The sequence below is a fragment of the Aplysia californica genome, unplaced genomic scaffold, assembly GCF_000002075.1.
Source record: "Aplysia californica isolate F4 #8 unplaced genomic scaffold, AplCal3.0 scaffold00188, whole genome shotgun sequence".
Lineage (NCBI taxonomy): Eukaryota > Metazoa > Mollusca > Gastropoda > Aplysiida > Aplysiidae > Aplysia > Aplysia californica.
In genome coordinates this window covers 567639-595036 of record NW_004797458.1, presented here as the reverse complement: position 1 = coordinate 595036, position 27398 = coordinate 567639, and the positions used below count along the sequence as shown (strand labels likewise).

The window sequence follows — 27398 nt, the reverse complement described above, 5'->3', positions numbered from 1 at the left end:
CTCCGCCTAAACGCACACCCTACAAATACACGCTGCGCTCAAACGCACACTTTCGTCAAATGACAGTGTTTTTACTCTTTCATTTAGACATACAAACGCAGTCACTTTCTCTAAACGCACGCTCTGATCTGCGGAACACGCTTGCATAAGACATGCCTTGAAAACCGGATATTTGGTGAGACTGCCCCTTACGCCGAACAAAGAGAGTGATAGACAGCGTTTTCATACCCAATTTTCCCAAGACAGTACATAGGTCTAGGATATCGGTGAAATGTGGGAGGGTTGGGGGACTGAAATGTTTTTTGATTGGTCACTGGAAATGCATCTTAGAGAGAAAATTTCTGACTGGTGTTTGGGAGACTGCAAGTAATGTTTAGTTAAACCTAGACCTACGATGCACTATACATGTGAATGCTGTAAAACACTAGATAGGCCTCTATAGAATTAGTCAAGTAAGCCTAATAAGCTGCGCTCGAAGAACTTATAACGTACTTGTTCAACGAATCACAAGACAAATGTTTCTCTGAATGTAGAGATCTATGAATCTGATGTCGTTCATGAATTTATGGTCGGGGTAGGTCGCTTGAAAAGCCACGTGGCTGGGCCGTCATCTCCTATGACTATCACCAACGGTTTCCTCTTATGCTATCTGTTCCCGACATTCTACGGTGCACATAATTACATTGACGCCCAAAGCCCATTCAACGCCTTTTGTGTTCTTCACCACAGTCGGGCATCCTTCTCGAAACAGTCACGTGTGGTCACATTATCCGGCAAAGGAGTGCCTTTGTGTCTTTACCTCCAAGGGATGTCACTAGAATATCAAGGCATGAGATAACTGCGTCCCTTCTTCCCTTTGCAAAGGTACATGTAAACGCATGCTCCGTATGAACACACGCTGAATAGCCCTCCCGTGCACCGTGGCAGAGACTACTGTATTACAGTTAGAAACTTTTGTTACATCCCCTTGTTTAATCTTAATAAGTACCTGGTACTAATCGATTTTGGGCTTTCTTAGTCGATAGCGTACTCGATATTAGCCAGTACCGACTCGACTAGCACCCACCTCTACTTCACATGCAGATATTTGAACCTCCCAGCTGAGAGTGAGAGAAGATTCCGGATAAACAACGCATTGTCATCCCCACCACTATCAATGACATTTTCTGACACTCTTTCTCAACAAAGGACTTTCAATACACAGACAGTGTCACTATCAGTCACACAACAACAACACCTTTAGGTGGCTACAGGTCACCATAAATCATCGTCCAATCATCACTGACACCACTGACAACAACAGCACCAACAGACAGCCCCCTCTCAGTCTCATCCACAACACATGTTAGTATCATCATTACCATCATCCTCATCATTATCAACGACAATTAATTAAAAGTGAAATATAAACTAGAAAAGGAACCTAAGGGACTTGACTTGCACCGGGCATGACACATCAGGACTTCAGACAAACTTTGCTTTGACATCGGCACGACACACAGGGCACGTGGCGTTGGTCTGCGGAGGAAACAGAAGAAAGAACTCTGAACTCTCGTATCAGCTGAGAGAAAAATGCTTCGCTAAAGAGGTTTTTGTTTGAAGGAGTTTTACAGCACTTGCAACACAATTAGGTTACATAAGGGTGGAAGATTAGAAGTGTTGTTAGTAAACACAAAAAAGGAGGAGCAGAGATAAGGATGATTGTAGTTGCTGAAGAGTGCCTTTGGGTCTTTATCTCATTTCATGAGATGCCAGTAAGCTTGTTGCATTGTTCACAGGAAATTCCACAGGAACCAAAATAAATATCAAAGACTAAATTTACATAGTAATAATCATAATATAATTTATGCTCAGCTTTTCCATTTTCTAAAAATTAAAAAGCTCATTACAGAAATTTCACATTTCAACATTATTTAACGGGGGTACATGTAGAACATAAAATCATGTATGTGAATAAGATGGCACAAAAAAGTAGAAGGAGGAAATCACAGTCATTTATCAACCACTCACATACCCATATTAGAATTTTTGTAAAATTTTGTTTTACCTTTTTAAGTATCAGCGATCAGATACTAGACACCTCTATAAATAAACCACAGTCGAACCTGCTTTCAAGGTCAGCTTTCCATAGAAGTCACCTGTACTGATGGCCACTGTTCCTTAACACACTTTTGCCTTTCCTATATTCTTAACCTGCCCTTAGTAACCCCTACCCAACGAAGACGCGGCTTGTCATTTTTGCCACAAGACAGCTTCCCAACCTGATCATTATGGTCATTTACAACAAATTACAGAAGTTTTCAGCCAACCCCCCTTCCTGTTCCCGTTCTCGTAGTCGGTGAGGCTGAGTTTATACATTCAGTCAATGCAAAGAAACTGCTTCTGATGATAGATGACAATTTGGAAAAAAATGAAATGGGGCACACAAAAAAAATGAAACATTCGCATAGTGGCCTCCTCTCTATAACAGTTTTCTTTGTGATCTTGAGTGACTGTTATGGACAGGTTCAACCGCAAAGTCAAAGGTGACCATCTATTATTGAGAAGAAAAGTGTTCATCTCAGACATATGGTTGTCATAGACAGTAGTGTCATTTAAAAAACGCAAGGGGGAGTGGTCATTCGTACAAGTGATTGTCTTGAGAGCAGATTTGACTGTGTTTAAAACTGACCCTCGACCCTTTTCTGTTATCCTCTCTCTCTCTCTCTCTCTCACACACACACACACACACACACACATTTTCACTCATGCACACACACACACACCTGGCCCTCACCTTGAGCCACTGATCCACACAGTCCTTGTGAAAGTCGTGTTTGCACGGAAGGTTTCTCTTCCTGTCCCCGTTCTCGTAGTCGTTGAGGCAGATGTTACACTGCTGGCTGTCTGCGCTGCCTGCCCCGGCCTCTGCCCCCTCCGAGCTGTCACATCGGTGCTTGCTGGTGGGAAGCTTGTCCAGCTCTGACTTTGACAGGCCGCGGTTCACTTCCCCAATTTGCTCTGCTAGAGCCAGTAGTTGCTGAGGGGACAGGATGAAGTTGGGTTTTTTAATGCTTTGTTTTCTACTTCTATTTCTTCTTGCCTTTGGGAAATTAATTCAACCCTTTCGTTGCCAGGGTTCCTACTGTGAGCACTGATTTTCAGCTGAGCTCATTTTCCCAGAACAGCAGCCTATTGTCTTAGTGCTAATGGACCCGCAGTCTATATTTAGATCTAGCGTGCTCATGACATTATTATTTCGGGCACTGGGTCTTCAATTATTTCGGGCACTGGGTCTTCAATTGACAATTTTCTTATTCCCATTTTCTCCCATTTTACTCATAATTTCGAATAACCTGCAAATCTAAGTCAAAAAGTGAATTTATTTTACTTTTTAAAGTCATTTTAATGTTTACGTTTTATAAGAGCACGCGGCTGCCCGCAAGCCTAGATCTGCATTTATCGATTGCTTACAAGCCTAGCAGTAAAGTAACATTAGCAAATTTGGTACCGATATGAGCATATTTTATTTCCGAAATACGAATCTTCAGGCAACCAGGAGCGGTAAATTTTGCCAACTTCCGTGACGTACATGGTATGACACCGCGCTAAAAATTACGCATTTTCATGACATAACAGGTATGTCATAAGGCAACGAAGCGGTTTTTTAAAAACCCATTTGATTCCAATATCTTGTTTGACAAATGAAAGAAAAAAATTCTTTATATTTCAAGCATTTCTTTTATCGACTTTCAATAATCAAAGATAAAAATTAATAGCAAAGACACTTTCAAAGGCACTAAACTCCTCTGAACTTTCAAAAGAAAAATGAATTAGAAAATGTACATCTCACAAATCAAAACTGAGTTGAAGCAACAGTGACACTGAAGAGATAAAAAGATGGACATGATCAATCTTTTAATCACATGATAAAAGGACAATGCACTAATAGAAGACCAGTCAATTAGTACATCAAGTTTTTCAGTAGAGGAATTTTAACTGCAATACTAAACAGAAAACCTAAATATAGCAAACAGAATGGTTTGGGTTTGTGTTCCTAACAACATAGAAGAGAATGGATGCTTGATTTCACAAAACATGTTAAGTTAAAAAAAAATAATTTTTTTAATTAATCAGAAATGCACTCCAACATAATACCAACTGTTCAAATTTTGTGCCCCAATAAAAAATTTTTTTTTTTTTATCTCACCTCATAGTCTTCAGAGACTGGATTCAGAATAGACTGAAACAAGAAAAAACGAAAAAGAAATTGTCAAAACCTTCAATGTTCCTCGTAAATGCCAGGAAAGTTTCAACAAGTTCCCCCAAAGGGGAGGAAAAAGGAAGGTGATTTTGGAAATACATTCAATTAAACTTTAATTTTCTTTACATTCAAACAAACGAAAAAATATATAAAAATAAAATTTACATTCATGTTATGTACCTCAGTGAAAATGTGTTGTTTTTTTTAAAGTGGCATAACACTACTGCAAAGTGCACATGAGTGCAGTGTTTATTACAGTGCTTCCACCAGCTGAAGCTGAAAAGTAAGGAAAATTCTGCACCAGGTCCGGGGGCCGCAGAGGCCCCCAGCAGGGTCCAGGGGCAGCGCCCCAGTGGGTGCTCAGGGGACGAACCTCCCCCCCCAAAGAAATTGAAATTTAGTGCTTTTAGAGGGTTGAAAATGGCATTTGGGAGCCTGTTTGAAGATATTGCCTACAACCCATAACATTTATTTTTTCACCAACATTTTGTCTTGTTTGATTTCTTCACCTACATATCTTTCCATTGCTGGCAATGTTTAAAAGCAAGTTCCCCTTTCATAGCTACTATCAATTAATTTGTTGTCGCATCATTGATAGAAGGCAAACCTGGGAATAATGAATAGATATGTACCTTCACAATACAGTTGCCCAGCGTATACCCTAATTTTTCCATAGTTTTCACGTCTGAATGTCGCCTGTCACAACCTCGGAACACCACTTTTCGAATTTTTCCTGATTTTAGTAGTCTTAGCATATATTTCTTTCATCGTAGCCCTTATATCGCGTTCACGTACCGTAGAATCTTCGCATTGATAATTTCTCTAGATCGAGACAGATTTGCAAAAGAAGTTTCTTTCTGACAGTAATTTTCTGTCTAAGATCACAAGTCAATTTATTTGATCAACGCAAAGATGGAATGAGTGAATGAATGATAGAAAGGAGGAAATAAAAAATATACTGCCGACCAACCCGCAAGGAATGCAAGAGGCATAGCGGAATAATAGCTGATTGCAGGAAATGTGCAATCTGGCAGGTTTCTGCTATAACATTAACTTGTTGCCGAGAGAATTGCCGTAAATATCCATAACTTATACAAGATGATATGAAGGCGAGTACGGATCTTTTGCAACAGAATTTCGGCAGTCCTACGCTGTCGTAGTTTTTTTTTAACGGAGGGAGTTGATAATGATGGAAGAACAAGTACGGAACTGGCAGAAAGCAAGGATTTCCATAAAAATACGTAAGAGTGAAAGCACTGTTATTAACACAATCTGTAAAAACTAGTGGGACTGACCTCAATTTCATCCGTATCCAACAAGCCATTGGTATGGAACAATTCCATGACGAGTGCTAAGGAGAAGAAAAAAATCACAACAATTTGACAAAGTCAACAGTTAGGTATTTTACTTTCTTTTTTCTAGTAGCACTGCAAAAGAAAAACATGACAGTTGTAGAATCTGTTGGAAATAGTTTTAGTCTGTTAACTTGTAGCCCACATTTTTTAAAAAGTCACACTTCATTAGCAATAGTTTAGGGCACTTTAAATCGAGTAAGAGTTTTACAGTACCTGCATCATAAATGGGTCTAAAGGGTGCTAAAGAATAAAGATGTTACTAGAAAGTAATATAGAACGTAGAGGAGGAAAGAAAAGGGCAATATGTGTTGGATAGTAAGGAAGGAGAAAAGTACACCAGAGCCCCCCTCCCAGCCACTCACAGTTTAGGACAACAGAAAGCTTTGAAAAACTCCACATACTACCCAATCTCCAAAATTCCCCATTGCGAGATTCAAGCAATGGTTATCCACACAGTAGTTCAGCATGACAACGACAGAGCGATCAGTGCATCCAGTATAAACTAGTAAAAAAAGATGCAGTAGAAAACAGGATAAACAGGGTGAGGTTTAAATCCCAAAAGCCAACAACTCACGCATGTGATCATCGTCTCCCTCTGCCATGCTCGATGAAAAGGGCCAGGGCAAAGCAGATGGGTAAACATTCATGAAGGACATCGCTCCTCTTGCCTGTGAGAAAAATAAATAACCCAAGTAATTACAGACCCTCAATTTTTGCAGAAACACAAACTTAATAAAATAGTTTTAGTAAGAGTTTACGGCACTTGCAACACAATAAGGTCATATAAGTGCCGAAGAATAGATGTGTTAAGAGAGATTAACAAACACAAAAAAAGAGTTGAGATGGGGACGATAGAGAGGTTTTGATAGGTAAGAAGGAGCAAACCACACCAGAACACCCGCCAACCACCCACAAAGAAACATTAGTAATAGTTTTTGTTGAGTTGTGAGTAACCGTGATTTGGTATTATAATGGTAACATTTTTAAAGGGAAACTGAACACAGAATCATAAGAAAACATCGTGGAAGGACCAGACCACTCTTCAACCATCAGCTCAGAGAACGACAAAGAGACAAACTGATGGAATCAACTTACATTTCGCCGACCATTTGACGCCCTTGGCCCCATTCGCGCCCCTCTCTCACCACGAGGAATCGGAGGTAACATATGAGGCTAGGGAAATAAGAATGTTTTATTTTTGTTTTAGGAAAAGAAGGAAAAGTTTTACAGCACCTGCAGCACAATTAGGTCATATAATTTACCAGAGAGTAACAAACACAAATTAAAAGTCGAAAAGATACGGACAACAGATGTTTGATAGTAAAAAGGGAGCAAACTACACCAAAACACCCACCAACCACCCACTTTTATTTTTTTGGATTAAAGTATATTACACATTAACCTCTTCGCTGCCATGCCCGTAAAATTTACAGGCGTGAACCGTGCAGCGCTGTGCCTATGGCCCGTAGGATTTCCGGGACAGTGACAGAGGTTGTTTTGATACCAATTATAAGGGAAGTTACTGCTAAAGTCTTGTAAATATTATTGAGGTACCTTCTCTTTATGTTTACCTTCATTCCCCCAATCTGAAAGCATCAGATACAGATTTTCACTTGAAAAGAAGATTAGAAGATTGGCTTACATATACATATATATATATATATATATATATATATATATATATATATATATATATATATATATATATATATATAAATATATGTGGAATGCACGAGCGTTGTATAAAGTAGGAAAAGCCTCTTGTCACTTCCTCGTTTCCTGAAAACACTCACGCAACATGTATTCCCCCTTTCTTTTATGTCACAGTTTAACATTATTCGCGAATGTGCGTTGTTTATGTCTGGTGGTGTTGTTTTTGGTATCATGTTACTACTTACTCCAAATTTTCTCCATCTATCTCTCAAAGTATAGTAGTATAGTATAAGGTTTTACGGCGCTCGCAACTGCTAAGGTCATATGAGCGCGCGAAACACAAGTTGTTCACCTCTGCGAAAGTTCACTTCACGACTGGCTAACTAATTTACTTTAAAATGCTAAAAGTTAAAATATTCAAATTCGGTGTAAATACATTTGTGATCTAAAACAACTTTTAAGTAACAACAAAATTTTTTAATAATATCAAATTCACCCTACAACTCGCCATAAAGGCCAATGGCCTTTATAAAATTTAAAATTCTGCTGGGACCAACGACGGAAAAAATATCCTGCAATTTCTTGCATTTATAATATTTACTTCAGATCTCTCCAAAGTCTAGACATTCTGTTAAAATGTGTCTAATGGTAAAATCTGTGCGGCTTCTCATCTCCCTGTAGGAGGTATTTGTGGGTCAGGGCCATGTGTCCGATGCGCAATCGAGTAAAAATGACTTCGTCTCTTCTGGAGAGATCCGAAGGAGTTCGCTGTTCTAGTTTGGGTTTTATTTCATATAATTTATTATTTTTCTGGTTTTCCCAGTGGCTCTCCCACAGACTGGAGGTGTACTTTTTGATTTAATTTCTAAAGTCAGTCTGTGGGAGAGTGTTTGTCGTTGATCCCAGCAGAAGGGATGAAGCTTTCTTCGCCAGGTCGTCTACCTGCTCGTTTCCTCGGATGCCCACATGGCTGGGTATCCATGCGAACATGATGTTTTTTCCTGTTTCAGATAGTGTATGGATTTTCTGTTGTAGCCTAACTATTTTTGGGTGTAAGAGTGTGTAGTTTGTGAGTGAGGTGATGCAAGACAGAGAGTCAGAAAGGATCAGGAAAGATTTGTTAGGAGAATTTTCTACAGAGTCCAGTGCCATGTCAATGGCAGTGGCCTCCGCAGTGAAAATGGAGGCTTCAGGATGTAGTCTCCTCTGGTGTGTATTGTTGGGAGATAGGGCTGCGGCGCCCACTTCATTGTCTTTTTTGGAGCCATCCGTGAAGATGAGCTCCGCACCGGGGTATTTATCTATTAGTTTTTTGTATTCTGCTTGAAAAGTTTTGGTGTTTGTGCTTTCTTTGTTGTGTGTGGTCAGCTGTAAATCTACTTTTGCCTTGGTGAGGTGCCACGGAGGGAGGTCGGGGAAAAGAATTTGTTGGATGTCTTGTTTGGAAAAGTGTAAGTTTTTGAGGTCCTCAAGGATTCTGAGGCCGAAAGGTTTGATGAGTTTTTCGTTGTTTTGGAATCTGTTTATGGTTTCTGGATTTGTTTGAAAAATGCTGTTGTGCGCTGGATTTTCCGGTGTTGAGCTCTGTTTAACTGCGTATTGTAGTGAGAATTGTGTGCGTCTGAGTGAGAGTGGTGGTATGTTGGCCTCGGCCTGGAGGCTCTCCACCGGAGAAGTGCGGAAAGCCCCCAGAGCGAGGCGGAGTCCTTGGTTTTGTATTGGATCTAGTATTTTTAAGACGTGTGGTTTTGCCGATCCATAGACTTGACAGCCGTAGTCAAGCCTGGACCGGACAAGGGAGATGTACAAGTGGAGGTGTTTTGAGTCCCCGCCCCACTCCGGATTTGATAGAATTTTCAAAGCGTTTAACGCTTTCTCGCACCTCACACGAAGGTCTTTGATGTGTGGTATGAATGTAAGTTTTTTGTCGAAAATGACGCCGAGGAAACGAGCTTGGTCCTGGACGGGAATCCTTTCCCCGTATAGTGTCAAATCCGGCTGCAGCACACATCTGCCTGTTCGGCAGAAGTGTACTGCAACCGTCTTTGACGGGGAGAACTTGAAACCGTTGTTGTTTGCCCACGTTTCAAGTTTTTGCAGCTGCGTTTGCAGCTGCCTTTCCATAGATCTCAAATGAGGATTTTTCGATCGGCTGCATATCAAGAAGTCGTCAACGTATAACGAGCTGTCTATGCTGTTCTGGAGGGTTTTCACTATGGAGTTTATTTTAATTTCAAATAGGAGAGGAGAAAGGATGCTCCCCTGGGGGACTCCTTCCTCCTGTTGGTGGGGGTCTGAAAGGGAGGATCCGACACGAACCTGGAAGGAACGGTTCTTCAAGAAGTTGCCAATGAAGGCAGGGAGGTGACCGCGTTTGCCGAGTGCGTGCAGGTCTCGAAGAATGCCGTACTTCCAGGTTGTGTCGAAGGCTTTTTCTAGGTCAAAAAAGATGGCGATCATGTGGCCTCTTTCAGCGAACGTCTCGCGTATAAAGGTCTCCAGGCGGACCAGGTGATCCAGAGTGGATCGAGTTTTCCTGACCGCTCAGCGAGCCCGTCGTTTCCAGAAACCACATGAGTCGCCTGTGAATCATTTTTTCAATCAGTTTGCAGAGACAGCTCGTTAGGGCTATAGGTCTGTAATTGGATGGGTGTGTGTGGTCTTTGTTAGGTTTGGGTATTGGAATGACAGTGGCGAGACGCCAAGACTCCGGAAAGGAGTGCGACCGCCACATGTCGTTGTATATGTGTAGTAGGAGTGTGAGTGTTTCTGAGGGTAAGTGTCTAATGATCTTGTTGTGGATGTCATCCGGTCCCGGGGCTGTATCGCCCAGGTCCGAGATGCACGATGTTAATTCGTCTATTGTGAAGTCTGCGTTGTAGGTTTCAGTGTTGTTTGAGTGGAAGTTTAGGTGTTGTTTTTCTCTGTTAGTTTTGACGTTTTGAAAAGTGGTGTTGTAGTTTGCTTGGGATGAGTTTTTGGCTAGAGATGTAGCTATTGTGTTTGCAATGTCTACTTGTGTTTCAGCTGTTGTTCCATCCGGCCTCTGGACGTGCCGAATGGTGTCTGTGCGTCTACCTAAGAATTTTTTAGCAATTTGGAAAACTTGGTTGAGTGGTGTCTGGCTGTTGATTTTGGGGATGTATTTTTGGAATGATTGTCTTTTGCTCTCCCTGAGGCATCTACGTGCCTCAGCTCGAGCCTTTAAATAAATTATCTTGTTTTCTATGGTGGTGTTGTTGACGGCTCTTCGATACGCTGCCTTCTTTTTCTTTATTGCGTCCTCACATTCCCAAGAGAACCAGATTTTGTTCCTCCGGGGTTTTGTTTTTGTTTTTGGAATGTGATTGTGGCATATTTCTAAGAGCTTTTCGTGGAATTTATTGTAGTTGTGGTCGAAATTGGGATTAATAATCTTGGAACATTGATTGGCAAACCCGTCCCAGTCGGCTTTTTTTAAGTTGAAGCGTTCTGGGATCGGGTCGTTTTGGAGGCTATTGTTTTTTAGGAGAATTGGGAAATGGTCCGTACGGTCATCCAGCACAGACCACTCAAGATCTGGGACTAGGTCAGGGGTACGAAAGGTGAGGTCAAGGGATGAAGTGCCATAAGTGGCTCTGTTTCTGTAAGTTGGGGATTTATCATTTAAGAGACAGCTGTTATTTTGAAATAAAAAGTTTTCTATTATTTTTCCTTTCTGGTCTATAGGTTTGTCTCCCCAAAGGGGGCTGTGGGCATTGAAATCACCTAGCAAAATAAAAGGTTTTGGGAGCTGAGATTTTAAGTCATTTAGTTGGGTTATTTTGAGGGGGTATGTTGGTGGGATGTAAACTGAGCAGATCGTGATTGGTCTGTGCAGGGTGACCCGTACGGCAATAGCCTGGAGGGTCGTCTTAAGATGTACTTGTCTGTGGAGTGTGTGGTTGTCGGTGTAGATGGTGGTACCACCGGAAGCAATCTGGTTCGTGTGAATGTGATGGTACGCAGTAAATCCTCTTAAGTCTATGGTTGAAGCCGGGGCGAATTTTGTTTCTTGAATACAGGCCACCCGTGGGCACAGTGTGGCCTGTAAATGTTGCAATTCAGCAATGGAAGGTCGGATTCCGCCGGCATTCCATTGCAGGACCGCCATTATGATTTTTTAGGTTTTTGTTTGGAGCTCAAAGGCCCCGGCTTCGAAGAAGCACTCTGACTCCTCCTTGCGGGGGAGGCAGAGTGTTTTCTAGGTTGCCGTCCTGGATTGGACAGCGGTCTAGTGGGGGATTTGGAGGAGTGACAGACTCCGCCCTTCCCGGGGTCAGGCCGGGGAGGGAGGTCAGAGATGTCATCCTCCGTTGGTAGTGGGGGGGAGTGGAGGGGTAGAGGGAGGTGGAGCAGACAGAGGGGGCTGGGGAGAGGGGGGAGGGAGTACCTCAATCTCCATCAGAGAGATGGGTTGAGAGGTGGAAGAAGAAGAAGAAGAAGAAGAAGAAGAAGAAGAAGAAGAAGAAGAAGAAGGAGTAATAGAGGAGGGGTGAGGGGGAGAAGGGGGGGTGGAGGAAGAGTCCACCCCATCCTCCCCAAGAACCCCAAAGCGGTTAGTTAGTGGTACCTGGAAGGTGGGTACCACAGTTTTAGGAGGAACCTTTTTTTGTTTCGCAGTAAGTTTCTTGTTGACCGCGGGTTCTGGGGGGGTCGACAGTGGAAGCACTGGTCGACTTCGTGACTGGCCAGAGTACGCTTGCGTATGACTGGCCAGGGACCGGGGTCATACCTGGCGGGCAGACAGCTTTTCGGGCTTCTTGAAAAGAGCATCCATTTCGTGCTTTATTCTCTTGGATTGCGCGTTCTTGAATCCAAGTCGGGCAATCCTTGCTGAAGGCTGTGTGCTGGTCTTGGCAATTTGGGCAGCAAGGACTAGCCTTGCATTCCTTTTCAGGATGCCCAGTCTTGCCGCAGCGAGGACACACGGCTGCACGTCGGCATCGCGACTGACTATGGCCGAACTTCTGACACTGAAAGCAGCGTAGAGGGTTCGGCACATAGGGTCGCACGTCCAAGACCAAGTATGATGCCCGAACAGTGGCTGGAGGGCGGCACGAATCAAAAGTTAGAATTATTGTGTTCGTTTCTAGCGTGGACTCCCCCCGCCAAATAGTAATTCGGCGGGCTTCGACCACACCCTCACAGTTATCCACAATATCTTGGTTGGAGCAGCCCTTCAGCTCATGGCTGCGGACCACGCCCTTCGACTGGTTAAATTTCTGGTGTCGCTCGGAAACACAAGGAACACCACCGAAGGTCGTTATCTTTTCAAGTCCGGCCAGTTCTTTATCCGATGCACACTTGATGAGGAGAGCACCAGAGGACAGTTTCTGGACATTCGTAGGAATGTATCCCAGAACCTGTCTTAGAGCATCTCCTATCTTAAATACGTTTAAATCAGTCATCTTTTTCTGTGCATCGGTGCTGCGGATGGTCAAGTACGGCTGCCGCGGAAGCTCCCTGAGAGGAGGGAGGGCAGAGGCAGTCGTAAAGGTCCTTTTTCCTTTTGTTTTATGTTTGCTCGGCTCGGCGGCCGCACCCACTTCCGCGAGCCGAGACTTTTTAATAACGTTGGGAGTTGGGGAAGGGTTTTTTGTAGTTGAAGAATCCATGTGAGTTTTTTTGGTGGTTCAACTCCGGGGCTCCCCGCCCGCCATCGAGCCCAACAAGGGGACACATTGCTCGGATGGCCAGAGCTGTGCCAGGGCTACCCCGGAGCTATACTCTCCACGAGAGTGCGTAAAACCCTCCCGTCAAGATTGACCCAGGGCTTGATGTTGTTTCAACTCCCAACCGATTGAGTGGAATGGGCCGTGCCACCCTCCTGTCTAAGAGGAAAACCTGGGCCAAAGAGGTGTGTTGGTGAGGGACAGTCCGTAGACTGATCTCACCTCAACCGCCAGGTGCCCGGTTTCCCTCCGCACGGGTCGCACCTCACGGTCAACAAGGCGCCCACTCTGTGGAATGGGTGACCTCTCGTTTTGCTGCACATGAGGTCAGCGGTGGTAGGAAAGATAGAAGAAGAAAGAAAGAAGGAAGGAGAAGAGGAGGATACACCAAAGTAAGTGTCGCACACGGATCCCAGAGGGTTGGGGTCCGTGTGCGACACTCCGCCTTTGAAGGGGTTGCACCTTCTGCAGACGAAGCAGTGGGTCTATTTATATCCCCCCGACCCACTGGGGGTATATCTCTCAAAGAAATCCCCCAAAAATTGTATCAATAGAAATGTTATTCAATGGAGAGAATGTACATGCAGAAATTCATGAGGAAATATTCATTAATAAATACTTCTATGACATTTCAATCAAAAGGTGGATTGAGTGAGCCAATGAAACCATGAGAAATTATAATATCCCAATTGAAAGAGCTGCAGAGCTGGTCTACTATAGGAAAATGCATCTTCCCTCGACACTTAACGGCAACACAGGATGAAAAAGTAAAAGTAAAAGTAAGCTCGACACCAACCCAACTGTAACTGTCTCAAGATCGCACAGACAACAACTCACCCGTCTGTTTTGGAAAGAAAGCAGTTGCCCCAAGCCCAGAGCTCCCCGTGGCTCGGGCAGCATCAAGTCATCGTGGCCGTGGCTGCTGGCCGCCTCCCACTCCTCCTGCTGCAACTGCCGCGCAAACTCCTCGTCACTCAGGCCTGCTGCCAAGGGGACGGAGCCAAGGTCAAATCCTTCTGACTCCAAGTCAGGGGAACCTAAAAGAATAGAGATAATAGTGTTTGTCTTGGCAAAGATTTTTTGCATTCTGCTACCATTATATTCTATATTTTATCTCTTTAAAAAAAAAAAAAATCTTTTTAAGTCCCTCTCCCTCCAGGATAATTCACGGAAAATTCCGCTACTGGTCCGTCCTACAGGAGAGGGCAGTGTGCAGATGGGCCCACACACCTTTGAATCCTTTTATCTCTTGGTTGGTTTTATGCGCATGCTTTCCAAGGCACAGAACAGTTTATTAACTCTGTCGTCCGCTGCGAAACGCATTTCTTCATTTGTTGGGTGTCAAATTTTTTAATTTGTTAAATTGATAGCCCGATCAGTAACCCTACGTGTGTGACAAATCAAAGTGAAACTGTCACCAGTTTTTTTTACAAATTAGAATTCAAATTTCAGAAGAAAGCATTTTCTTTAATGGTTACGCTGACAAAATGCCTTCTTTCTTGAAACTGCTGAGAATTTTAATAAAGGCATTTTGTCAGCCAACAGCAGAACCTTCACGGTCACTGGGCACTTACAAACCGTGTGTGCATCTTGGAAAGTTACAAAAAGGTAGCGATATTTCGACGGCAAACCGTCTGAAGATCGTAGTCGATATTTCCACAGCATGCTGTCTGAACATCATACGGTATGCCGTCTTGAATCTAAAGATCAGAATAGATAGGCCCTACTTGAAGTGTATCAATGCAAGGTATTTAATCCAAGGAGATGTAACGGAAATACCCAGAGCGTTTACCGGTATACGACATTAGATTTACATTACAATGCAAGTACATTTACTTTACTTTACACATCTTACTCTTTCATACAAAAGGTATTGCAAATGAAAATAGGTGATAAAATAATGTCAATTTCATGCACTCAGGCAAAGCATGGGGTGCCCTTTGGGGGATCAGGTCGAGGTGGGGCGGTCTGCCAGCCAGATTGAGGGCGCAAAGTGGCTATCGTGGCACAAGCTGCCGACCGCGCCCGACTCGCAGCCTAAAAAACAATTGCGTTTGTTTTCAGGCGACGAATCGGGTGATCATCCAGACACGACCAGACCCAACCCCATCCGCAAATAGGTACCCCACTATTGGAAAAAAAACAAATTTGCGTGCACAAGATAAATTGTGCATCTCTACTCTCGTTACAATCACACAAAACATTTCATCATTGTCCATAAAGCACAACATGATACAAACGATAAACATTGTTAAAATAAACCTACAGGTATCTTTAAAAAAGTATCTATAATGTGTTAATTCTGGAAAAGCAATTATAGGCTTATTTATAAATAGTCCGGTTGTCCTGATTGGCTGAAATTATCACTTCCGATTTTCCGACGGCCTGCCGTATAAATATACACTTCCTTAAAACATATTCCATATTAATTTATTTCACACACACTTCCAACCTTTGTTTAAAAATTAGGAAGTGTGTGAAAACAGTGCAAAAATAAGTTGTATTGCTTTTTCCATTTGAATCACTTCTGCTTTTTAGATCGGGATAAAGTTCTGTTCGCACTTTCATATTTGTTTGTGTCATTTCAAGGTGCCAGGGGAATGACAGTGGTTCCACTTGAGGATAAAATTTGTTCATAACAAAAAAATTGAAAAGAAAGAATTATACAGAAACAGACTTTCCAGCACTAAAGAAAATTATCTGAGTCGTTGCAACAGCCATGAAGATGATGGAGGAAGAGGGAATGTTGATTGCAAACACCCCCCTTCCCCCCCCCCAAAAAAATTAAAAAATATCGTTTTATAAATGCTAAAAGAAATTTCTTTTTGTCAGCTGATGACCTTGAACTGCGAGAAGGAAGAATGTACAGTTCCAACAGATTTTATAAACATGATGGTACTTTACGTTATCAGTCAAACAGTCTCGCTTTCTGTATTTTCTAAAAAACTAAATCTGCAGCATTGTTTTTTTTTAATTTGAAGTCTTTTCACTTTCTCCACAGATATTACGGATAGTAAGGAATTGCAATAATCAAGTCTCAATAAAATTAAGCTACAATTTATTAATAAGGCAGTATTCTTAGTTATTGATTAAATGACTTATTAATCATGTTGATTTTTTTCCTTTTCTAAGTACATGTAACTAACAAACTACAGTACCCCGTTGATACAACATGTAAGAACAAAAGAATAAAACAGGTCAACAGTTTAAATACCTTGGTTGCACAATTGCACCAGATGCAAAGAGCGACACAGAGATAAAAGAGAGGAATGCAATATCTAAAGAAACTTTAAGCATGATGAAACCTATCCTCTCAAATAGAAACAAAACAATGAACACAAAAATAAGAACCCTGAAATCATTTCTCTCTCTAGCCCTTTTTAACTCCCAAGAGTGGAGCATAGGCCATCAACAAAAGCATATGTATACAGTCGAACCTGTGTAAGACGGAATCGCAAGGGAGCCAGAAAAAAATTCCGTCTTAGACATTTTCCGTCTTAGACAGGGGAATTTAGGGGGAGATGGACGTTTGGGAGGGGGGGTTCAAAGGTCCAGTCGGTGGGATCAAGGATCGCTTGTCCGATCGGCAAGCAGTGGTCAAAACTTCACACCTCTCAATTGCTATCCTGTCTTATAATGTCATGCGTCAGTCTTACTTATATTTACCACCAGTGCTTGCCTTTCATAGGACCACTGTTTGACCTCTCCTTTGATTCCACCCTTAGCCCCACCCACCAATGCCACCCCTCACTGCCATCCTGTAACAATGATTCAAGGAACTTTTTTCTCGGCTGGCTGTACGATCAGGGTGGCAGGCATTGGTCAATCTAATTTCACACCTCTGGCTTCTGGCTACCCAGGAAAGTTTTCGTAGTGGCTCGCTACTCGAACACTCTCACGGGAAGTCGTGAGATTTCACACCCACACTACACTGACCATCTGCATCACTCAGGGCTCACATGATGGGGTCACATCTACCCCCAAATTGCACCCCTACTCCCCTTCCTCGCCCAGTGGCATGGCCATAGCGTGAAGGTTAGAGCCGTCGGAACCAAATTTGCGAGTTTTGTTTCAAATCAGGGCTGAGCGGGCAAAGCATTTTCCGTCTTAGACAGGTGAAACCCTCGGAAGGGAGCGGATTTTTCTTTCCGTTTCCGCGTTGGACAGGTTTCCGTTTTATACAGGTAAATAAAGAGGAATACATGTATATCAAGGGGGGAGCGGGGAGATTCCGTTTTATACAGGATTCCGTTAAGGCAGGTTCGACTGTGTATCTTTTTGTATGGATGCGAGAGCTGGACTCTAAATAAAGACAGAGAGAAGACTGGAGGCCGCTGATATGTGGTAACTAAGGAGAATATACTCAGAATCTCATGGTAAGAGAGGAAAACGAACAGATAAAGAGAAGTACTCCAAATGGCAGGATGTGAAAGATCCATTATCAGAACTATCAGAAAATGACAATTGGGACTCGTTGGCCACGCAAATAGATCAAATGGAATAGGGCCTGAACAACTTTGCAACGAATAACACAGGGAGAAAAACCGAGCTAATCAAGAAAACAGACTACAGGAAGGAATGGGGTACTATGATCGTCAATGTCTGCTACAGACCTGACACCTGAAGGAGAAGTACATGTAACTGGTCAGATGATTAACCTCAGCTGACATTGACAAATTAGAATCAAAACATCCAACAAACACAGAAGGAAGACTCATATAAACATGTTATACTAACCTTTTTTTCTGTTCATATGAGTTTTACGTTTTACGGCACTTGCAAAACAATAAGATCATAGAAGAGCCAAAGATTAGATAGAGGTTTTACAAGGGAGTAACAAGCACAAAAAAGGAGGGGGAGAAAAAGACGACAGATGGCGGATAGGAAAGAAGGAACACACCACACCAGAACACCCGCCAACCGCCCACATAGTAACTTAAAATAGCAGAAAACTTACTTGTATGAATACCCAAACGTCGTCGCCTTGAAATGCAAGCACATTGACAGTGACAGTGACAGTGACAATGACAGTGGCAGTGACATGACCAACTAGCACATGCCATGACGACAAGTTTTGTCAACACCAAAGGACCTTTTGTCTTCTCAAGAACAGCTATCATCCAATTTATGTACACTCACAGTCTGATCCTCCTTCTTGACAAAAAGTAACAGCACCTAGTTTGTGATTGTGCTTTTGGTCTGAGTTTTTAGTTCACAACCACATGTCGTGGGAGATGCATGCTATGAGAAAAAGAAAGAGGAGTATGTTTTGAGCCTCCCTTTTTCCCTAGCCCAGCCAGCCAAAAAGTTTTTCTAAATGTCCGGTAACCTTTCTGACTGAAATAATCAATGTTTTACGCGAAAAAGCTTAAACACAAAACTCAAGCAGTTTTTCTATATACATGTGTCATGTCAGCAGAACGAAATCACTGCTCTTGTATTTTTATCATAACATATGTTGCTTGCCATTCACATAACACACATTTCATTCTCTTTTGATTCTTTCTCTTTATGTTCAAAGCTGGTGTTTTGAAAATGTGTTATTATTTTAGTAAAGTGGCAACCAGACCTCTGAGTTCCTAGCACACATGAATGTTTAAAAAACAAAAACAAAACAAAACAATATTTTTTTTTAATTTAACAAGAGCTCAAGTCAAAAGCTCAGGTCTCTTTAGCCAACACACAGCTATCACAGATCTTATCAGTGACAAGCTGATAGAGAAGAGAGAAGAGACAGACTGATAGAGTGAACACTTGTCATTTCAACTTGTCAGACTGTACATCTGACCCCTCTATGTTCTTCACTGGAGTGTTTGAGTATTTATGTTTGTTGGTGTTTGTCAGTGTGTGTTTGTCAGAGTGTTTGTTTTTGTTGGTGTTTGTGTGTGTGTGTGCGTGCGTGTACATGTGTGTGTGTGTGTGTGCGTGTGTGGGTACATGTATATGTGTGTGTGTGAGTGTGAAAGAGAGAGACAGTAATATTGAATGAAACATACATGTGTGTGTGTGTGAGAGAGAGAGAGAGAGAGAGAGAGGGAGAGAGAGGGAGGGAGGGAGGGAGGGAGAGAGGGAGAGAGGGAGAGAGGGAGAGAGAGAGAGAGAGAGAGAGAGAGAGAGAGAGAGAGAGAGAGAGAGAGAGAGAGACTGGATACATGTTTGAGTGACATGTGTGTGTGTGTGTGTGTGTGTGTGTGTGCGCGTGCGTGCGTGCATGCATGCGTGTGTGTGTGCATGCGTGCTCCCAATTCCGTTTGCACCTGGGTGTGTGCACAGTGTAGGTGATTTTACACCCACCATGAAACAAGTTAGATCATTTAGGATGTGGGCCTCTGATCGTGCCTATCAGGCCAACGCGGGCCGAGAGGGGTACAACATCTCAGCAGAGAGACCGACATATTCTGTAAAAAAAATCTCCCAACTCCAGATTTGAACTCAAGTCTTCTGCATACGACAGTTAAACGCATAACCACTACACCATAGGCGCCTGTGTATATATGTGTGCGTCTGATAAATGTTTACTTGTGAGTGCTTATGTAATGTGAAAGTGTGAAAGTGATGTCAGAATATTAACAAGTGCATAATAGTAATAATAGAAAGTGCTATGAAAGAAGAATAAATCAAAAAGGAAAAAGGAGGGGAAAAAAATAAAATTAAAAAAATATTTCTTAAATGAAAGGACAAAATAAATGTAAAAGCATAGCTGTCAATTTCTCAGTACCAAAGAACAGATTCTACCCACAGACTTGTGAGCTTCATTCAAATACTATTTGCAGATCCAGTCTTGAAAGGTCATAATTTTTCTTCATCATCAGTAACACTGTGAGGAGCACAACTAGAGAATAATATATATTTTCTCACATGAAAACAGCTTCTCAAACTAATACCCTCAAAAATGAATTTACATAGGTTTTTTTAATGTACTACTAGGCAACTGAGGGTGAGGTGGTGGAGCGGTCAGTGCACTCATCTCCGGAACAAAAAGTCCAGGTTCGAGCCTCGTTTCAGACACACATTTTTTTTTTTCCCCTTCCTGCCCACCCAGCAGTTATGGGTACCTGACTTTGAGTTGGGGGAGTAAAGGCGGCATGGAAAGGAACTGGCCATCCTACCACAATATGCAGAAGACCCAGGAAGTTGTCTCACTAACAAGGCAATCCTAAATGTCCGGATCAGATGCGGGAACAACTTTTACTAGGCAGTTATGGGAAAGAGAAGGCAGGAGAGGAGAAAGGAGGAGAGAAGATTTGAAAATCTGTCTTCAGTATTAAATATTGAATAGTGTTTTAAAATACAATCAAGATCAATTATTTTCTGTATGATGAAGGTATGGTACGGTTGGGGTTAAACCATCCTTTCGATCTGTAAGCTTATTAAATTAAGATGCTTGAACGCTAGATTTAAACCGTCTCTCTGAAAGAACTGTGCCAAGAGAGTGGAGAACCCAAACAATCAAAGTTTGAAAAAGTACTAGTTGAGGATTCTTTTCAGTTTAGTTTTTGTAAAAGTGTTACAGCACTTGCAGCACAATAAGGTCATAAAAGGGCAGAAGATTAGGGCCTTTATAAGAGAGTAACAAACACAAAAAAGGAGGGGAGATAAGTACAATAATTTAGATGTCGCATAGCATAGGAAAGAACCAGGAGCAAATCAAACCAGAGCACCCAACAACCGCCCACGGTTGGGGATTCAAACAAGGGTTATCATTGGACAGCACAACAAAATTGATCAGACAGCTGACCCACCATAACATAAGTAGACAACTACACAATAAAAGATGCGACAAAGAAGAAACTTACCCGGAGACAACAGGAACGGGTTATCGTCTGTACCTTCCCCCAGCGACAGGGGTGAGATGAAACGTTCTCTCTCAAGCTGTGGCCTAGAAGAAATCATCACAGATCCCAGTAGTTCTGGTTCAGGGTTAAGATTACGCTCAGCTGCTCTCTGGTTGTTGGACCTAGGGTGAACTAACCGAGCACGTGTTCCACGCATCTGAGTATGTCTTGTGGGAGACGAGTTCCTTGCGACTGAGTTAGCTTGTGCTCGCTCTGTCCTTGGACCCGCAAAGGATTCAGAATTTCCCGAGGCACGTCCCCTTCGATGACGCAGCCTAGTAGTAGCCACAGGTTGAGAGTTTCTACTGCCATTTGATGAGTTTGAGTTTAGATTCTGCACTCTTCTACTGGGTTGACTTATACCATCTGCATCGCCCGCCTCACTCACAACCATATTGCTGGACAGGTTATTTGATAACTGACCAATGCCATTGTTAGCAGTTCGTCCGGATGTTGCCCCATTCGATCGTGGTGGCTCACCATCAACATTTGACCCATCATTTCTCCTACTTTGGGAGACCCAGTTGTTGTAGTCACTGCGGTTCGGTCTTATGATCACATTCCTGAAAGCTTCTTGTGAAGGTGCTTCCTCCTCATCCATCTTTGCTATTAGTTTGAAAGACTTTTTCCCTAATAAGCAGAAGAATGGAAAAAGATAGCTGCATGTTAGTTTACAATGATCTAACCCCCTTCTAATGGGAAACATAGAAAAAAATCTTAACTTTCTGGAAAAATACATCATGACAAGCTAAAATTTAAACAAATCAGATGCAACACGACCCAGAGCAGTATCCAACAGAATTCTCATTTTTTAAAAGTCAAATATATTCAAATGCAATTTTGCTAGAAAAATAAATTGTCAGCTCTCATTTTTCAACCCAATGCAATAATTTCAGTTCATCTGACTGAATGAAAATAATAACATTTCATTATGGTAGATAAAAAAAAATTTCCCTCGCGGATCAATAAAGTTTATCTTTTAAATATCTAATAACATTGATAAAAACCATAAAGAAGAAAAAAAACCTTTTAAAACAAGTAAAAAGACAACAAAATGCACACAACAATGAAAAAGGATAAAAATAAAGAATGACACATGAGGCAACTGACAAATGAGAGCCGGTATATTTTTGTGCTTTTCTGAAAGCTGGGATCTTCCTGATTATTACACACATTTTAAATTTTTCAACAATCTTTCCAGAAGCTGAAATATTACTTATGAAGTAACAAAATGCAAAAGAGTAAGAACTGAGAAAACGGGTTCACAGTTACTGCATTTACATTCAGGGATGCTGTGGTCTAGCCTGTACAGTGTTTGCCACTCATTCAAAAGGTCACATGTTCAAAACCAGACAGTGTAAAAAAATTGCTCTCTGAAAATGTTTCTTTTCACCTTGAAAATTTCTCCTTTCACCTCTAGTCCTGTTTTGTCAGCTGCTTTCATCTCCACTTTGTCAAAATCTTACCTTTCAAATTAAAGAAGAAAGCAGCAACATCATAGATTACTTGTCCAAAAATGTAACAAAAACCCTTGTAGCATCACTTTTCTTTCGAAATTTGATTTTATACAATTGTAACTCTCTTCCCACAGGAATTTCAGATGAAACATTCCATGCTTTCAAAATACAGTCAAATCTCGTTGTACCACCCCTCGTTGTAACGCCAGTCCCACTTACCGCCAGGTTTTGCCAATGTAAGAAAAGGGTCATCTTAAACATAGCATTTGCGCCTTTACACTGCCATGTGCTAACTATCTGACTTGTTCAGTCCCTTTAAACTAAAGTAAATTTGCGCCACTGTACCACCAGCAAATTAGCCACCAGAGGTACACACTACACATGGTGCACGACACACACCTGGGCGCTTGATAATCTCTGCCAAACACATGTCTCTGCGAATTCGGCCTATTTCTAGCATTTAATTTGCTCCTGATTATGAAAATGCTATTAACAACTTCGCTCAATATTTTATTTAAAAACTGCAATTAAATTTCAAAACCGCCTGGAGAAACTCCAAAGTTGCCTGTAGGCAAAATATCTGGCATCACCAGATGTCGGCACAATAACCAAAAGGCTGACGGGCGCCCATGAGGATAAAATTGTGAGGACTCACAATACTTTAAAGTGTCCGAAGCGTCCCAAGGACTGACGAGTATCAGGTTTGTTAAAGAAAAAAAATACATCTACCGGGTCATTGACATTACATAATAGCCTAGTTTCTGATCATGCAGAAATTAATCATTTGAATTTATTTAAGTTATAACATGACGTTTTCTACAGTTCGGTTTCCCATGCGCAAGGCAATAATGCAAGAAAGATATGTCATCCAGATAAGTAAAGACTGGTAACATTTTGTCTCTACCACTATTCAAGATGACAATTGGTTTTATCCTGTTATACCGCCAGCCACCATGTACTGCCAACTTCATGCTCATCCCTAGATAGGCGGCACAGTTTGACTGTATGTCCAAAATAATGCAGCTAGATTTTTATTTTTAAGAAGAAAAGAACCCATACCACCCTCGTCCTAAAAAGAACTACATTGGCGGCAAGTTAAAAGCTTTATTTTTCATACAGTTTGTATCATCTTGGGTCATCCCACCGGTTTGGTTTACCTTTCCGAAGTGGCTATTCGGACTCAAGTCTGAATAGAGCCTCCCATGGCTGTTCGGACTCCAACCTCAATACTGTAGAAGGAGTGTTGCTTGTCTAACACTATCAGAATATGCATTGTTTTGTCCTGATTTTATTTGAATATCATATAAAGTATGCTGTTGGAAAAGTTTTTGTTTTAGATCACTGTTACTTTGAATGACTGACTTTTGTTCCCTTTGGAAGGGTTTTGACTTTTCTCTACTTAATTTCTAGTCTTTCTCGCCAAATAAAGCGGGTTCAGACTATCTTTAGATAGTTATAACCCTTTGTTGTCCTGGAACTTGGATTTTTAATTCTATTCACAGCTTTGAGCTCAGATTGCCGTTCGGAGAAGCAGAGTTCAACTGATAGGTCCATCATTGTTTGTAGGGTTGATTCATTGTGAGCAACAAGAGCAGCATCATCGGCGAAGAGAATGTCTCTTACTGTTGCCTTAATGACAGTGCACGTATTTTAAACCTGAATAATTACTAGATCAAATGAGACCTGTTTTCTAATGTTAATAGGGCCTAAGATTATTATAGTCAAGTACGGCTAGACTGGCAGGCTAGCGGTACTTAAGGCTTCTTGGCTAGCCATACTTAAGTATGGCTAGACGGCTAGGCTAGCCATACTTAAGGACGGCTAGACGGCCAGGCTAGCCGTACTTTAAAATATCGAAGTGTATAGCCGTACTTAAGTACGGCTAGACTGAGAGTCTAGGTACGGCTAGACTGAAGTATTTGTATTTCAGACAAAGCCAAAAGGAAGAGGCTAGCCGTACTTAATGACGGCTAGACTGGCAGTCTAGCCGTACTTATTCTTAATATGATGGCTAGACTGACCATTTACAAAAAATAGGCCTACTGAATTGTAAATATACATTTTTAGTGTGCAGTACCTAAAGTATTTGTATTTGAGACAAAACCAGGTTCCTTAATGACAGTGCATGTATTTTAAACCTCCTGTTTTCTAATGTAAATAGGGCCTAAGATAAGTACGGCTAGACTTCTTGTCTAGCCGTACTTAAGTACGGGTAGACAGCCAGGCTAGCCGTACTTAAGGACGACTAGACTGTCAGTCTAGCTGTACTTAATATTGATGGCTGAATTGTAAATGAAAATTTTAGTTTGCAATGCCTAAAGTATTTGTATTTCAGACAAAACCAAAAGGTGCCTTACTGACTTGCATGTGTATTTGAACCTGAATAATAACTAGATCTAGATCTCATGAGACCTGTGTACTTAACAGGATTGAGTCGATTGGGCCAAACCTAGATCTAGATCTAAGTACGGCTAGACTGGCAGTCTAGCCGTACTTAAGTCAGTACGGCTAGCCACTTCGAAGCCAAAATGTGCCTTACTGACTTGCATCATGATGTATTTTAAACCTGAATAATTACTCTAATGAGACCTGCGTACTCAACAGGTTCTAGATCTAATATCTAATCTAGATCTAGATCTAGATCTAGATTCTAGATGATAGGGCCAAACAAAATTAGAGATCTTAATATGGCTAGCCACTTCGATATTATAATACATTTTATTTTCAGAGATGCGTAGGCCTACTGAAAAAAAGTAAGACTAGACTACATCTAGATTCTAGACTATGTTGTCAATTAAACATGACTGTAGTAGTGGTCGACAGCAAACCACGATGGTCAGCACATCTTCAAGTTTCGTGCCCGGCACGCGGGCAGATAATTTTGATTTGAGTTGCTCTCTCTCTCTCTCACACACACACACACACACACACTTGTCTCACCTGATCTAGATGGAAGAATTCCCCCAGACAGACACAGATAAATAAAGATCCACTAGGCCTAGATGAGGGCCGTTGAGAGAGAACCCCAATTTAATTATCAAGTCCAAGTCTTAGTTTCAGTTTCGTTCAATGGAACTTGGCCCTGGAAGAACAAACTGATCTACTTTTTGTGACTGGTTGACACTTTTAATTTTAATTGTTGACAGACTTTCGCAACAAAACCGTAGAAGATGTTTGAAATAACAGAAAAATAGGGAGCAGATAAAGCCTTCTATAGTAACGGATCAGAGATAAATCTACATGATAAATGTTATAATAAGTTTTAAAAACAGAGGCTTCTGTTATCCCCCGATAAAGGCGAATTTATATCCCCTCGCCCTCACTAAACTAAGTACAAGGATGTAAGGTAACCCACCTCAGGCCAAGGAAAATAGTTGCAAGTAAGGGGACATTACTCTATATTTGTTTTGCTTTGCTAGTTACACACAAGTTAAAAGTCCGTCGTCATTGATTAATTGAACGAAACAATTAATTGAAGTAAAATTTCGCATTCATCCGGAAACTCTGGGTGATCAAATTGGATAGAGAGACAATGTGATAAAGGCTAGAATGTTGATACATGATGTAAACGAAGACCCCTTTTATACTCTTGTGAAGTATCTTCATAAATACGTCGGTTTGTTGATGGTAAAACAGAATAATGGTTACAAACATCCTGTCACACAGAGACAGAGAGATTTGACTCACTCGTCACTCAGTGCCTGCCATTCCCTTCAACTTCAAGCCAAGCGATGACGCCCACTCTGCCGTCGTAAGGGCAAACGACGAATGGTCCTGCGCAGGTACCGAGGCAAATTTTTCAGGAGAGGCAAAAACAGTTTTCACTTTATAACTCTTCTATTTTTCACTCTTTTAAGCTGTAATTCACCATATATCTGATTAAGGTGTTCATGAAAAAGTTTCTAAAGTTTGAATGGTTTAGGTAAAGGCCACCTCTGTTCTCACCCTGGGTGAGAATAGTGCTGGCGAGTCTTTTGGCTATTCTCACCCGGTGCGCGTTCACCGTTATAGCCTAGATCTAGATCTAGGCCAACCAATTTTGCGTTCACCCTTAAACACAGAATTCTACACTGTGATAACAGAAAAATTGTAGAATTCTGTGCCGTGAACAAACGTTCCATTACTACTGTTAGCCTACTAAAAGCGTACAATTTTGTCTGTGGGCAGTGGAGAGAGAGAGAGAGAGGAGTAGCGCGAGAACTTCCGGGCAAAACAAAATGGCGACCCGCGTAGTTCGGCTCGATTCGAAAAGTTAAATAGCCGTAGCATCTTTGTAGACGACCAAATAGAGGAATATCATTCAGTAGCTACAAGACCACATGTATGTGCCATCATTCGTATCTGTTCCTTGTGTCCATTATTATTATTTCCCTTATTTGTCAATCATATTCATCTGCTTTATTTCTGTTCCGTTTCTGTCCCAGTCATGCATCGTCTGACGTATGTCTTCATTGTGCTTGATTATTAAAGTCCTCGTCAAGTCACAGAGAGTGTTGACATTTATTTATGAAGACATAAGAGATACATCATGACCACCATCCCTTGCCCTGCCCCGGACTGCGACATGGAGTGGCCTGCATCTACGCCGACCGAGGTGTTGACACGCCTCATTGACATCCACGCCACCACAGCCCATGCAACACGAGCGAATGCACCGACTGCGGCAGCCAAGGCTGAGAAAGTGCGACGCCCTGTAGTGTCTGCATCCGGAACGAGCGAGGCGTGGTCATACTTCACCCAACGGTGGGCCGACTACAAACAAGCGGCTCGCCTCACTGGTGCAGACATCGTCTTCCAGCTTCTCGAGTGCTGCGATGAGTCGCTATGAAAAGATCTCACAAGGACATTCGGCGCCCTAGCCTCCAGCGAAGAGGACACTGTCCTAAAGAACATCAAGAGCCTGGCGGTGCGCCAGGAAAACATCATGGTAGCACGAGTACAGCTACATCAAATGAAGCAAGACCGGGACGAGCCTGTCAGAGCCTTCGCCGCCCGCCTCAGGGGCCAGGCTGGGGTTTGCAACTTCAAGATAAAATGCCCTAGGTGCCCTCCAGATGTCCACGAACCCAGCGTGGACTATAGCGATATGATGAATCGTGACGTCCTCATCCGAGGTCTAATTGATGAGGAGATCCGACTTGACATATTAGGAGAGTCAAAGC

At 42.1% G+C, this 27398-nt stretch overlaps 2 protein-coding genes across 4 annotated transcripts in view; one reads left to right on the top strand and one right to left on the bottom strand.

Moving 5' to 3' along the window:
• Positions 1-694: 694 nt before the first annotated feature.
• On the bottom strand, positions 695-25626 carry LOC101863671 (E3 ubiquitin-protein ligase RNF6). 3 transcript variants are annotated; one of them, XM_035969843.1, is made up of 9 exons: positions 25592-25626; positions 20741-21409; positions 13782-13981; positions 6694-6771; positions 6173-6266; positions 5539-5594; positions 4190-4222; positions 2777-3019; positions 695-1518 (listed from the first exon to the last, which is right to left on the bottom strand). In XM_035969843.1, the coding sequence occupies exons 2-9, from the start codon at positions 21378-21380 to the stop codon at positions 1465-1467; spliced, it is 1398 nt and encodes a 465-aa protein (XP_035825736.1). In that variant the 5' UTR covers positions 21381-21409; positions 25592-25626; the 3' UTR covers positions 695-1464. The 3 variants fall into 3 exon arrangements, with proteins under 3 accessions (XP_035825736.1, XP_005098687.1, XP_035825737.1); XM_005098630.3 differs by lacking the exon at positions 25592-25626 and adding an exon at positions 25177-25584; XM_035969844.1 differs by lacking the exons at positions 6694-6771; positions 25592-25626 and adding an exon at positions 25177-25584.
• Positions 25594-27398, top strand: part of LOC101863436 (NADPH oxidase activator) — a 32474-nt gene continuing 30669 nt past the window's right edge. Inside the window, exon 1 of the mRNA XM_005098629.3 lies at positions 25594-26018. The gene's annotated coding sequence lies outside the window, so the exon portion shown is untranslated. The remainder of the gene's footprint in view (positions 26019-27398) is intronic.

Bases quoted from the DNA above. Each gene is read 5' to 3' on its own strand.
- LOC101863671 (XM_035969843.1), bottom strand. From the start codon at position 21,380: ATGGATGAGGAGGAAGCACCTTCACAAGAAGCTTTCAGGAATGTGATC. The intron at 6,772-13,781 runs GTGAGTTGTTGT...TTATTTCCCTAG, and splicing joins TTTCTTTCCAAAACAGACGG to CCTCATATGTTACCTCCGAT. The intron at 1,519-2,776 runs GTGAGGGCCAGG...TTTCCTCCGCAG, and splicing joins GTGTGGATCAGTGGCTCAAG to ACCAACGCCACGTGCCCTGT.